The sequence below is a fragment of the Tarenaya hassleriana genome, unplaced genomic scaffold (assembly GCF_000463585.1).
Source record: "Tarenaya hassleriana unplaced genomic scaffold, ASM46358v1 Cleome27, whole genome shotgun sequence".
Lineage (NCBI taxonomy): Eukaryota > Viridiplantae > Streptophyta > Magnoliopsida > Brassicales > Cleomaceae > Tarenaya > Tarenaya hassleriana.
The window spans coordinates 2,176,665-2,190,131 of record NW_010965946.1 but is presented as its reverse complement, the minus strand read 5'-3'; the positions used below and the strand labels follow the sequence as shown (position 1 = coordinate 2,190,131).

The following is a 13,467-nucleotide window of genomic DNA, read 5'->3' as shown; positions in this document are numbered from 1 at the left end:
CGGTTCATAACGCTGAGAGCTATGGTGCCTTTCGTCACCAAGATGGACAAAGTCTCCATCCTGGGCGACACCATCGAGTACGTGAAGCAGCTCCGAGCGAGGATTCAGGATCTCGAGGTCCATAGCCGCATCATCGAGACGGAGAAACATAGTCAGAAGCGGATGCGTCCGAGCCGGAAGAACCCAGATTCGTCGGAGATGGTGGAGGTGTCGATCATAGAGAGCGATGCGTTGTTAGAGATGAGATGCGAATACAGGGAAGGGCTGTTGATTGATGTTCTCCAAGTGCTGAGGGAGCTCCGCATAGAGACCACCGCCGTTCATTCTGCCGTCAACGGCGGAGTTTTCACAGCGGAGATTAGGGCTAAGGTTAAGGATACCTTGCGTGGGAAGAAAGTCACCATCATCGACGTTAAACGTGCCATTCGCCAAGTCTTGCCTTAGCAAATATTTATATCCTCTCTCTATATATGTAGTTCATTGTGTAACGGAATTCGCAGTATGCATATGATCATTGAAAAACGGGAAAACTATGTTTGTAGTCCAAAAAGGTACCTGTGTATAACGTTAGCATTGACTCGGAATTCATGCTCCCATGTCATGCTGTACGCAAACTTAGAAAGTGTTATGAATCTTTTGCATTTTGCATGCGATAAACTGCATTGACATTGTGATTGAAAGTGGGGTAGAGAGAGAGAGAGAGAGAGACAAACTGATGCATGGGGCTCATCTGCTTAATGATGCTTTATAAGACTGAAACTTAACGCACCATATGCCCTCCTGTCATTCTTGTTCTGGTCGCCTGCAGATAAGGTATCCGTTGATAACCAGGGGGGGAACACTTTCGATGGATCCTTGTCCAAAGTTGTTTATTCTCAGAGCACAAAGTAGATTGAGAGAATCGCATTGGGTCCTTATGGATTGATTCTCTCCAACAGTTGAGGTGTTTATTATCTGTCTCTCTCTCTTTCTCTTCATTCATCACTTCTTTTGCCAAGCCTGCCTTGGCATCTTGTGCGATATGTGAATTTTGAATCATGGAATGAAATCTTACGGATGTGATTTTGAGAGGAAGGCTGCCAGAGAGTACAGTAATGGTGAAAAGGAGGATATGAGTGCAGTCTAGTCCCAATTTTACCCCTCTTTCAGCATCGTTTGTCGAATCATACCGTTTTTGTGGAGAGAAATGGACGTTAATAGCACGCACGTAGGATGATGAAAGAGTTAGGGATAACATCTCTCAAAGGCCACGAACTTGGGATTATAGGAGGAGGGACATATACATTACGTCTCATACATCTTTATAGAGAAAAGGGCAAAAACACAGTGCAGTTTCTTCTTTCTCTTGTAACCCCACACCACATGCGCTTCTTATTGTTTTGTCCATTATTGTGTTCTATTTCACCAACTTTTTTGCCTTGTAGGATGTCAGTCCAACGTTTCCTCTATATACACAACCGGCCATCAAAATCTGATCCAATCGTGGATCAGCCCTAATCAGTTTTTTTAGTTTAAAATCGTGGACCTATATACAGACATGTAGAATCCACATATTCACATTCACACGTGGAAAATCAGAAATCTAAATAATTGTGTGTTGTACACATACACAGAATGTAGACGGGCCTTATTACCGATCAAGTTACGAGTTTACACAATATCAATGTGTACAGTGTACCACGATATGAAATATACTGTCAATGTCTCTTGACGAAATAGGGACTACGTATACAATTTACAACACACACGCCTTGTTTCTTCTTTCAAAGAAAAGAAACTAACGATTTGCATTTGCAATGTGCAAAACATGCAGAATGAGATGGCAAATAGAGGTCGCGTGGTGTTGTAGAGAAGAGGCGAAAAGGGGGGATGTCTCGTTTGAGAAAATAGCCACAAAGGCTTTCAGACCGTCACATGCCCTTCTTCCATCTATCTTGCAATAACCAAAAAACATATTCTTCTTTTCTTTTTGCACATGCAAATCTCCTAACCTTTTCATGCACTTGGTTCTATCTATAAACGACTTGAAAGTTACATATTGATACACACACACACACACAAAACTTCAGTCCAAATGCATATACAATTTTACATGTTTACTAAAAAGTTTTAACGTCGCATGTTATTTATATTACATGAATAAAGTTGCGATAGTATAATAAATATTAGATTAAATAGGTGTTAGGATGGAATTAGACTAGCTGATTCTCTTTAAGAATTAAACGTATGACATATTTAAATTTCAAAATTAATTAGTAGTGCCCAATAAGTTAATATAAATATTTACACATGAAAAGGTACATATTAATTGTGCAGCAAATATTCGCCATTTTCATGTCACGTTCAACCCATCAAATTCACCTTTTTTTTTTACATTGAAATCCAATTTAATTTGGCCTATAATGCCAATGGCAAAAGCATGCAAACACATCTAGCTAGAAGCCGTTAACGGGTAAACTGTAGCGTCATAGAACATCAGCAAAGGAACCATTCAACGAGAGAGAGAGGGGGGGGGGGGGGAGGACCAAGTCCAATAACGATAATAACTGCCACTAGCAGATTTTACTACTTGGAAAGCAAGGCCACCTAATAACCGAATATAAAACAAACGAAATCAATAATAATACTCCTTAAATTACTAAAAAGGGCATTCGCTTAACGTTCCAAACATATAAAACAACATAAAAATGCTATTATATGGTCTTCCAGGTGGCTCCCGGCCGCCCCCTTAACTTGTCCGTCCGAGTTCCGCACCAAACATTTTCGAGTTTTCATCTTCGGAATCGAAAAGAGGGTCTCTTAGAAGACAAAGCCTAAGCCTCCCTTCGCTTCTCTCCACGTGAAAGCAACAAACAGATGGCGAAACACTCACAGCTTCCAGCAAAAGTCGGCCGCCTTCTCTGCGAGGCCTCACTCTCACGCCGCCTCCCGAACCGCTCATGCTTCTTATCAGCGGAGGAAAAGACCCTTTTCCCCTACTCGCTTTCCCCGCGTCCATCGGCCTCAAAGGTTCCTTCTTGGGGCACGTGTCCTTCCAAAGAAACGGGATTTCCTCAATCGCACTGTTTCCGGTCTCGCTGCCGAGCCCTTCTGTGCACATCTCCAAGCTTCGGTTGCTGAGTTTCCCAGAGGCAGAGCTGACGGGAGGATTGGGGTCTGTTTGCAGGAAACTCCAGGCCCTGGTAATTTCCTCTACTTTTTCACCACTCGCAAAAGCTTCTTGTTCCATGGCAACGTCTGTGGGGATGGCCGGAATAGGGTCTGCGGGCGAAGGGGATCGTGGCCATGGAGCCATCTCGTGCAGCGGAAGGCGCATGTCCACGAACCGCCCTGCCTCCATGCATTGCCGAAGACCTTGACAGACTAATGAAGACGATGACATTTTCTTTTATTTTTTTAAACTGTAATTGCTGGATTATCCAGAATAGAGAGAGCAAACTGCAGAGAGAACGCTCTTACGGAGTGGGCAGTGAAAGCTCAGGACGCGCAAATTCTATTTATAGGAGAAGCTTGGAGGGTTATGGGTAAACTCCAATTATAATTACGTGGTATTTAGTTAATAATGTATTTCGCCTTAACATAATGTCTTTTGGAAATCTGACGTTTTGAAAAAGACATAAAAAATATTATAAAGAAAATGAAAAAAAAAACATATTAAAAAAATGAGAAAGAAGAAGAGAGATCTGATTTTCATAACGTGGAAGAAGTTCATCCACTTGTAAGCGAATGGACTTTGGAGCTGCCGTGACACCTCAATCGGGCCATATCTTTAATTAGGCCCGTTTGTGCTTCTAAGCGTCCAGATGAAAACACGCATAAGCCTGTGATGAAACTAATTGTCTAATAATTTAAGAAATCTACAAGGAACATGACTGCGGGATCGCCGATATCTTCTCCTACTCCTCTTGCTTGATTTTCAGGCCACCTAGTCTTGCTTCCAGTTCGCTTTCATCGTCAATATCTTCTCCATCTGGATCATTATCGTCCAAAGGCCCAAGCTTATCCGGGGAGTCTCTAAATATTCCCTTCACCTCGTCACTGCCTTCCTCTGACACGAAATTCCCATCTATGTTCAACAGCTTAAAATTGGGTCTGTTCACAACGGCTTGCGCCAAAGCCCGTGACCCTGCTCTTCTGATCATGTTGGTGCTCAAGTTGATAACTTGAAGGGATAAGCGATCGGAAAAGAGAGATTTCCTGAATAATTCTCTTGTATTATTCCTTCTGTGATTACATGTATTTATACAGCTAGAAACAGAAATAACAAATTGATAACAAACGCAAGAATGCAAATCGTGTGTCTATCCTAGTCAGCAAATCTAGATAATAAACCGATTTACAAAATGTACAAACCAAACCAAGAGAAACCCGCTCTGGTATAAGCTCTGTACAATCCTCTGTAAGAAACAGAGTATTAGAAGAAGGAGAGAAACCCAGCAACGCAATTGATGAACACTTTCTGATACTCCCCATCAAGATGGGGAGTGTAGATTGGAAATCCCCATCTTGTCCAATAAAATATGAAAGTGATCACCTGCCAACGGTTTAGTAAAAGCATCCGCAATCTGGCTCCGAGAATTAACGTGCATAGACTTCAAAAAACCAGATTTGAGATGCTCCCGAACAAAATGGCAATCAATCTCTATGTGCTTCGTGCGCTCATGATATACCGGATTGTTGGCGATGTGAATGGCAGATTTGCTATCGCAAAATAAGGTGATAGGCTCTGGAAAAGGAATCTGTAATTCGCGAAGCAACCCAGAAATCCAAATAAGTTCAGAGGTAGCTTGCGCCATTGCTCTGTATTCTGACTCAGCACTATTGCGTGAAACTGTTTTCTGCTTCTTAGACTTCCAAGTGATCATCGATCCCCCAATAAACATGCAGAAACCAGTAATTGATCGGCGCGTATCAGCACAAACAGCCCAGTCTGCGTCTGTATAACCACTCAGTCGGATTTGGCTGTCTGATCGATATAAGAGACCTTCAGCAGGGGCTGTTTTGATGTAACGCACCAAACGGAAGGCAGCATGAAGATGATCAAAACGAGGATCAGACATAAATTGGCTGAGTTTCTGAATGGTGAATGAGATATCCGGACGAGTCACTGACAAATAGATGAGCTTTCCAACAAGCATATGATATAGTTTCAGATCAGGCAGAGGTTCACCAGACTCAGAATTCAGATTTACCTTGGGATCCATCGGAGAAGCACTTGGTTTACATGCCATCATTAAGTTTTCTAACAATTCCAGAGCATATTTACGTTGACAAATATGAATCCCATTACGTGATCTGGCTATTTCCAGGCCAAGAAAATATCGAAGAGGGCCCAGGTCCTTCAATAGAAACTGTGAACAAAGATACTCCTTGACTTCCTTAATCATAACATCATTATTCCCAGCAATTAGTAAGTCGTCCACGTAAACAAGGATAGCCACAAAACCAGAATCACAATGCCGAAAAAACAGAGAATTATCAGCTTGTGCTTGACAGAAACCACCAGAAACTAATACCTGGGAGAGTTTAATGTTCCACTGGCGGGATGCCTGCTTGAGACCATAAATCGATTTCTTCAACTTACAGACCGAATCTGTAGCAACTTTCTCCCCCTTGAGCTCAGAATATCCCGGTGATAGTTTCATATAGAGTTCCTCAGATAAATCGCCATTTAAGAATGCATTCGAAACATCCATTTGGTGCAAGGACCAATTGAGACAGGCAGCGAGTGCAAGCAAAATTCTGACAGTGGATAATTTGGCAACATGACTAAAAGTGTCAAAATAATCAATTCCTTCCTGTTGCGAGTATCCCTTTGTGACTAATCGAGCCTTATGCTTATCAACGCTTCCATCTGCATTAAACTTCACCTTATATACCCACTTACATCCAATGGGAACTTTGCCAGAGGGAAGACGAACAATATCCCAAGTTTGTGTCCGAATCAACGCATCCAACTCAAGTTGCATAGCAATTCGCCATTTCTCAAATGTCGCAACCTGTTTATATGTTCTGGGTTCGGTTTCAGAAAGAATGGAAAGGGAAAAATGTTTGAGAGGGTGGGTAAGTTTGTTGTAAGAGAGAAAGGAAGCAAGAGGATAAGAAACATAGCTTAAGGTTGGGGGTGGTTTATCATGAGTGAGAAGATAACAATGATAATCGGTTAAGTAACTTGGAGCTTTAGTCATATGTTGTGATTTTCGAAAATTTTCTGAAGGAACAGGTGAGAGAGAAGGTGAAGAAGAGACAGGTAAATCTGAGCCAGCAGTATCAGAATCAGGCTCAGGAACAGAGGATGAAAAGGAAGGTTGTAATGTAGAAGAAGGAGACACAGAAGAAGGAGAATCATAAAGGTAAACTCGATTGAGTGTCTCAGGAAAGAAATCTAAAGATGACTGAGGTAATGGATTGATGGAAAAGGGAAAGATTGTTTCCTGGAAACTGACATTGCGGGAAATGGATACAGCATTAGTGTCAAGATTAAGAACTTTATAACCCTTGACATTAGCTGGATAACCAATAAACACATGAGGGACAGCTCTTGGCGAGAATTTATGACGAGATTTATCAGGAGTGGAGACATAACAAAGACATCCAAAGGATTTGAGATGGGAATAAGAAGGCTTTGTATTGGTAAGGATCTCAAATGGAGATTTATGGTTCAGAATAGGTGTAGGGATACGGTTTATTAGGTATACCGCAGTCTGCACACAATCCGACCAGTAAATCAAAGGCAAATTGGATTGAAACAAGAGGGATCTTGCAACATTTAGGATATGTTGGTGTTTTCGCTCAACAACTGAGTTTTGTTGAGGAGTATAAGGGCAAGAGAGGTAGTGAACGATGCCAAGTTGAGAAACAAGAGAGGGAAAAGCTAGCTCACGAGCATTGTCTGATCTAAAAGATTTCACAGACTTGCCGTATTGCGTAGAGACATGTTTTAAGAAAGCAGGAAAATGGGAGAGAACGTCATTTTTATTACGTAATAGATAGAGCCAAGTGACCCGAGTACAGTCATCGACTATAGTAAAGAAATAACGAAAACCATCGACAGAACAAACATGAAAAGGACCCCAAATGTCGATGTGAACAAGAGAAAATGGTTCCTCAGACAGTTTTCCAGAAACAGGAAAAGAGTTCTTTCGCTGTTTCGCAACAGGACATACTGAACAGTGAGATACCGAGTCTGGTGAAGGAGTGAACTGAAGCTGAGACGATGAGCCAAGAGCCTGAATACGGAGAAAGGAGGGATGACCAAGGCGGACATGCCAAAGATCAATAGAGGCAGAAGCAGAAAGAGCAGTACAGAGGGTTGTAGGAAGACCAGCAGAAGAAGAAGGGCCCTGTAGCTCAAGGAAATAAAGATTGTGACGTTGCCTACCCCTCCCAATCATCAAGGCCCGAGTAGGGTCCTGGATAACATAAGAATCATGAGAAAAGGATACAGTATAAGGCGTATTTCGAGTGAGAGCACTTATACTCAGAAGATTAAAATGAAATGTTGGTACAAAAAGAACATAAAGAAGGGTCAGAGAAGAAGAAAGTGATACCGTGCCTGATTGAGTAACAGGGATTGTAGACCCATTAGGCAGCGTGATTATAGTAGGAGAAATGTGATGAAGTTCAGAAAATAAACGATTATCACAACATATATGACTACTAGCTCCGGTATCAAGGATCCAAACAGAATTATTAGTCTGAAAAGGAGTAGGTAAAGAACAAAAAACAAGGGGAGGCCGTGAAAAGATACCTGATGGTGGGGAGTGAGAACATGTAGCTGAGACATTTGAGTCTATAGCAGAATTGCCCAACCCCTTGAGCTGAGTCTGAAATTGATCGAACAAAGCCTGAGCTTGTTCAAGAGTCGAAGCAGCAGAGACATCAGAGGAAGAAGACTGAAAATTAACCGGTTGCACAACATCAGCACCAACCACGTTGACAGGATTCTGAGCCTTATCAGGGTAAGGAAAACGGGGTCTTGGCAAAAGGCTATGTTAATTTGAGGGAGGGAGGCGAGGGGAAAGAGGGTAACCATGGATTTTATAGCAGCGGGATATAATATGTCCCGAAATACCACAGTGGGTGCAAAATGGTCTGGTCTTAGGAGAAAAAGGGCGAGGTTTAAAAGAAGATTGGTTAGAAGCCTGAAATGCAACAGAGTCAGGAACAAGAGGCAAGGCAATACGTTGATGTTCTTCTTGTGCAACCATACCAAAAACTTTGCGAATAGAAGGTAAAGGATCAATCATCAATATTTGTCTCCGAGCAGGATGAAAAAACTCAGTAGTTTCATCAGGAATTTGACAACATTCTTCTTATCACAATATTCCAGCAGTCTCGTCTTGGACTCACAAGTACAATGACCACAAACACAGACATGGATTGGGTCATGCATCTTCAGTTCTTCCCATAGAGCATTTAGTTTAGTCAAAAAGGTATTGAGGTCCAAAGATCCTTGTTGCAAGGCATCAATCTGTTGCTCGATATGGAAAATCTTAGAGGCATTCTTCTGCTTGAATTGAGTTTCAAGGGTGGTCCATTTAGATGAGCATTTTCAATGTACATGATCATGGATTTAACGTCCGATGAAACAGAGTTGTTTATCCATGTTCCAACAATGGCATTGCATCTAACCCAAGCACCAAAATCAGAATGATTTTCAGCAGGTTGAGGAACCGTACCATAGATGAAGCCGAGCTTATTCTTGGCAGTGAGAATCTGAACCATGGAGGTTGCCCAGAAATTGTAATTTGACTCATCAACAAGCTTGTCTGTCACAAGAGAGATGCTGGAAGAGTCAGCAGCGTGGAGGTACAAGGGATTGGTATAAGGATCAAGAGAACTTGAAGAAGCATCGGTGGGTGAAGGAGGAGGAAGCTCGATAGTAGGAGAATCAGTCGCCATGAAAAGAGAAGATCAGAAAAAAACAAAGGAGGAAGAAAAGATTATTTCTCTGGTACCATGATAACTTGAGGGGATAAGCGATCGGAAAAGAGAGATTTCCTGAATAATTCTCTTGTATTATTCCTTCTGTGATTGCATGTATTTATACAGCTAGAAACAAAATAACAAATTGATAACAAACGCAAGAATGCAAATCGTGTGTCTATCCTAGTCAGCAAATCTAGATAATAAACCGATTTACAAAATGCACAAACCAAACCAAGAGAAACCTGCTCTGGTATAAAAGCTCTGTACAATCCTCTGTAAGAAACAGAGTATTAGAAGAAGGAGAGAAACCCAGCAACGCAATTGATGAACACTTTCTGATACAAGTCTACTTCCGCCAGCTGTTCATGACCATGGCGATCGACATCGCCCCTCCGTCTTTGAGTTCATTCTCTGACAGGTTCAGCTTTACAAGTGACTGTTTTGAAGCAATGCAAGCGGCCGACTTAGCTGAGGACTTTTGCAGTAATCTCGTTCCCAGCCAATTCCACAACTTCAAGAGAAGGAGCATATTTTATTAGGGCCTCAGCAAGTGCATCTGTGCCAGCATCCTCCAAGTTTAGGTAGCTCAGATAGATCTCAGTCAGATCTGCCAACCTTGATAAGGCCTTGGCCAAAGCTATTCCACCTTCTACTCCAAACATATTGTCACGGAGATCAAGCTTCTTCAAGCGGACACAACACTCAAATGCTTCGGCTAGTGCAACACCGCCTTTTGAACCAATTCTTGTGGAGGAACACCGCAAATCCTCTAAGGATGGTCATTCCCTCAGGGTCTCCCCGATGGCCATTGCTCCTTCATCTCCTGTCATATTATTAAGAAATTGAAGAACCTGATGTTTTCAGTAGAAGTAAGCTCACAGACTGCTCGTGCAGCATCCTCGGAGATGTCATGGTTCATCAAATAAAGCTCCTCCAGATTTTTCTGAGATTTAATGAGAAGCCCGAATGCCCTGATTCCTTTTTCGCCCAATGCATTATCCGAGAGATTCAAGTACCTTAGCTGAGAACCCTCCAAGGTAGGGATGTCAAACGAGCCGGCTCGGACCAGCTCGGACCAGCTCGTTTCGAGCCAGCTCATTTTCAGCCCAGCTCGTTAAGCCCATTTTTATTTGGGCAAGAAAATTTCTGGCTCAGCCCAAGTCGCTTAGCTCGCGAGCCGACTCCCGAGCCGACTCATATTTTTCTAAATACCTAAAAAACATCATATCAAATTATATAAAATCATATCCAAATGATATATCAACATAAAAAGAACATACCAATACATCCAAATCATACTTATATTCACAATCACAATCCATATACAAAAAATCATTTTCAAATAGATAAAATCATAATCCATCCATGTACAAAAAACCATTTTCAGATCTTAATCCATCCATATACATTAGATCTTAATCCATATACAAAAAACCATCTTCAGATCCGAATCTATACATAAAAAATTATCTCCAAATCAAAATATCATACCAACAATATCAACACTTTCAAGTTTCAACGTAATTTTTTTTTACTCCAGCTCCCGAGCCAGCTCGCGAGCCAGCCGAGCTAGCTCGTTTGGGCTCGGCTCGTGGCGAGCTGGCTCCCTCAGCCCATTTTTATTTGGGGTCAGATATTCTTGGCTCGGCTCGGTAAAAAAGGAGCCAACCTCGAGCCGGCTCGCGAGCTCGGCTCGTTTTGACATCCCTACTCCAAGGACAAGGAGACAAAATGCTAGCTGCAACTTTAGCAGCTTCCAAGCCGAAACTTCTGTTGCTAAAACGAATTTTGGTGAAGGAGTTTCCTGGCTCAGTTAAAGGTCTCAAGAGTTCCTGAGTTTCCTTCGCCTCAATAAATGCTCTGCGGCCACCAGATATATCAAACAGAACAGTCTCGTCCCTCACCTGCACATCAGACTTCACCTGTGGACCTCTTTTGATCACTTCAATCATGAGCGTACTCGATTCTTTTGAACAGCAGAGCTACCACCTCCATCAGGCTCATTCAGGAAGTGTTTGTTCGCAGTAGCAAAATCCACATCTTCTATCCGTTTGGCATCTTCTCCTGACTCCTTCAAACTCAGCAGGCCGTATATTCTGGAGAAGATTGAAGGGGTTATTAGGTTCTTGGTCATTCGCTCAACAAGCATTGAGCGGCGACGGAATGCGGTTTTGTGTAGCTTGCACAGAGGAATCCATGATAACTGATCAAGCATTTGAACAAAAGAAGAGATTACTCAACTGATTAAACATCAAACCCTAATAAAAAAAATGGAATGGGCATTGAGAACATAAAAATCCAAGGGATAACAAGCATCCAATAGGAAAGATTAAGCGTTGTGTCCCAAAAAAGCACAGGCAGTTCCTCCTGACATGGATGCATCTCAAACACAAATTTTGAAGGAGGGACGTGAAGTTCATCTCATCAACTTTCTTTTTTTTTTTTTTTTGATAAAAGATACAAATATATTAATAAATAAAAGGTTTGTATACAAAATCGGTTAAGACCGAATAACATACAAAAGAAAATACTTATGTGCCACTAATTTGACACCATAACATTCAAGAGAAAAACAACATGTTTAAACAGCTACCGATGTGAGAGAGCAATGGCATACCAATCAACTAGAAGAGCAGGATCAATTCTTCGACTGGAGCCGAGAAGAGAGAGTATGCAGTTTCGGACCATGGCGTTCATCTCATCAACTTTCTTTAACAAGGCTTTAGTGAATCATTCTAGAGTTCGAAAGAGAATCGTCTCTGCCCATTCCCAAAAAACAAAAAGAGTCAATGGAACTCCATTGATACACTCATCAGACGACAACCGTCTCGTTCGCTGTATGAAATTTGAATGAATCAAAAGCACACCATAACAGGCAAAAGAGAAACAATTCAGGGAACTCGTTTTCAATTACTGTGTTATTGAAAAATAAAGGCAATATTACTTTGTCAACTCAGAGTAGAGTTCGAAATCTACGTCGAAATTGCAAAAGAAAACTTCAAAATGCCCAAGAAAAAAGGATCAAACTAGAAACCCGAAAACGCTGGAGAAGAGAAATGCAACGAGGAAGAACGAAAGCGAAGAAATATAGAAGGATGAATTAGAGAGTCCACCTTTACGAGAGATTAGAAGGATAATCGACAATCGGGAAATCGAGGAAGCAGAATCAGAGAAGCGTGACGAAGAAGCAGAAGTTAGAGAATCATTGATCCGCCGCGTGACGATAACGGTTCCCCAAATACTCTTTTAAGAAATCAAATTCCGAGCCCTGGGTTTCTTCTTGGTTAAAAATGAGAGGGTAATTATTAGGCCCAGCCATTTGGGATCCAGTCCAAATATGTTTGGGCCTACGTCACCTCCGTGAATATATAAGATGTTGTATTTATGACTAAAAGCTATACATACAGTTATGCACAATATATCCTAGTGTAATGTTATGTCCCTGAATAAACATATAATGAGCCTTAATATGATATGTCATATCAAGGCTAAAATCAAACAGTAATAAGTATTTAAGGCGTTAATGATTATGATGACATTGATAACTACGACGTCGAGTATAATAAGGGGGGGAGGTGGGCCCGCGCGAGTTCTACTCGCCATTTTTCATCTTCTTCCTATTTGCGGCAGAAGAAACGGATTCATCTGTCTTCTCCAGTCGATCATTACACACAATGCAAACCTCCCACCTCCCATTTCATGAAATTTTGTTACAGATGCTTCCCCGGGCATTCCATTCAAGAAATCTAAATTAACGCAATGATCTATGAATTTAACAACATTTACATTTACACCACGTATATATTGTTGTATATGAATAGTTTTTATTTACACAAAAGAAGAAGACAAAAAAGAGTTGTTCCGTTCCCGTTCAGTACATAGACGAAAAAGTCAGAAAATAATCATATTGGGATCCCGAGCCGAATCTAATTTTGACTGTCATGAAGACCCCCAAAGCGTTTTTTCCTATTTTGATGTGTATTTTATCTTAATATTTTATAACCACGGATATGCTAAAAAAACTCTCTATTTGTACACAAATCTATTTCAAAAGAATTTGATTACTAGGCATCGACTCAAGTATGAAATTAATAGTTCGACGGATACAATTTGCCATGACATAATTTGAACTGTGAAGATCGTATTAAATATATTATATAAAGTAAAGTAGTCGGTTAGTTGGAAATCTATTTGATATATGTCGTGGAAAAAAGGACATGTTAGCACCCAAAAAAAAATAAAATAATTAAAGCTCGGAGATTGCCATATATACGCACGATAAGCAAGCACTGCCAGTAATGGATAATTTTAATGCTTAGAAAAGGGAAGAGCAATTATTTCACAAGATCTCATATTCAATCTGAACTCATAAGCATGTGGAAATGATTACTTGGAAAACGATGGAAAGTAGCAAGTAGAGTCCATGCGCCACCCCGTCCCTTTCTGATTCGACGTTTTGAAAATTTTGTGCAAACCTATTCTTCTCCTTTTAAATAATACGATTGATCCATGATTTAATTAGAGGATGGTGTAATT

General features: G+C 41.1%; 1 protein-coding gene and 1 pseudogene across 1 annotated transcript in view; one reads left to right on the top strand and one right to left on the bottom strand.

The window, feature by feature from the left end:
- The window catches only part of LOC104817624 (truncated basic helix-loop-helix protein A), a 3,719-nt gene extending 3,071 nt beyond the window's left edge, over window positions 1-648 (top strand). The window contains exon 8 of the mRNA XM_010546875.2: window positions 2-648. Coding sequence (XP_010545177.1) covers window positions 2-444 — 443 coding nt within the window. The 3' untranslated portion in view covers window positions 445-648. The remainder of the gene's footprint in view (window position 1) is intronic.
- Window positions 649-3,819: 3,171 nt separating this feature from the next.
- On the bottom strand, window positions 3,820-12,143 carry LOC104817552 (annotated as a pseudogene).
- Window positions 12,144-13,467: the final 1,324 nt, after the last annotated feature.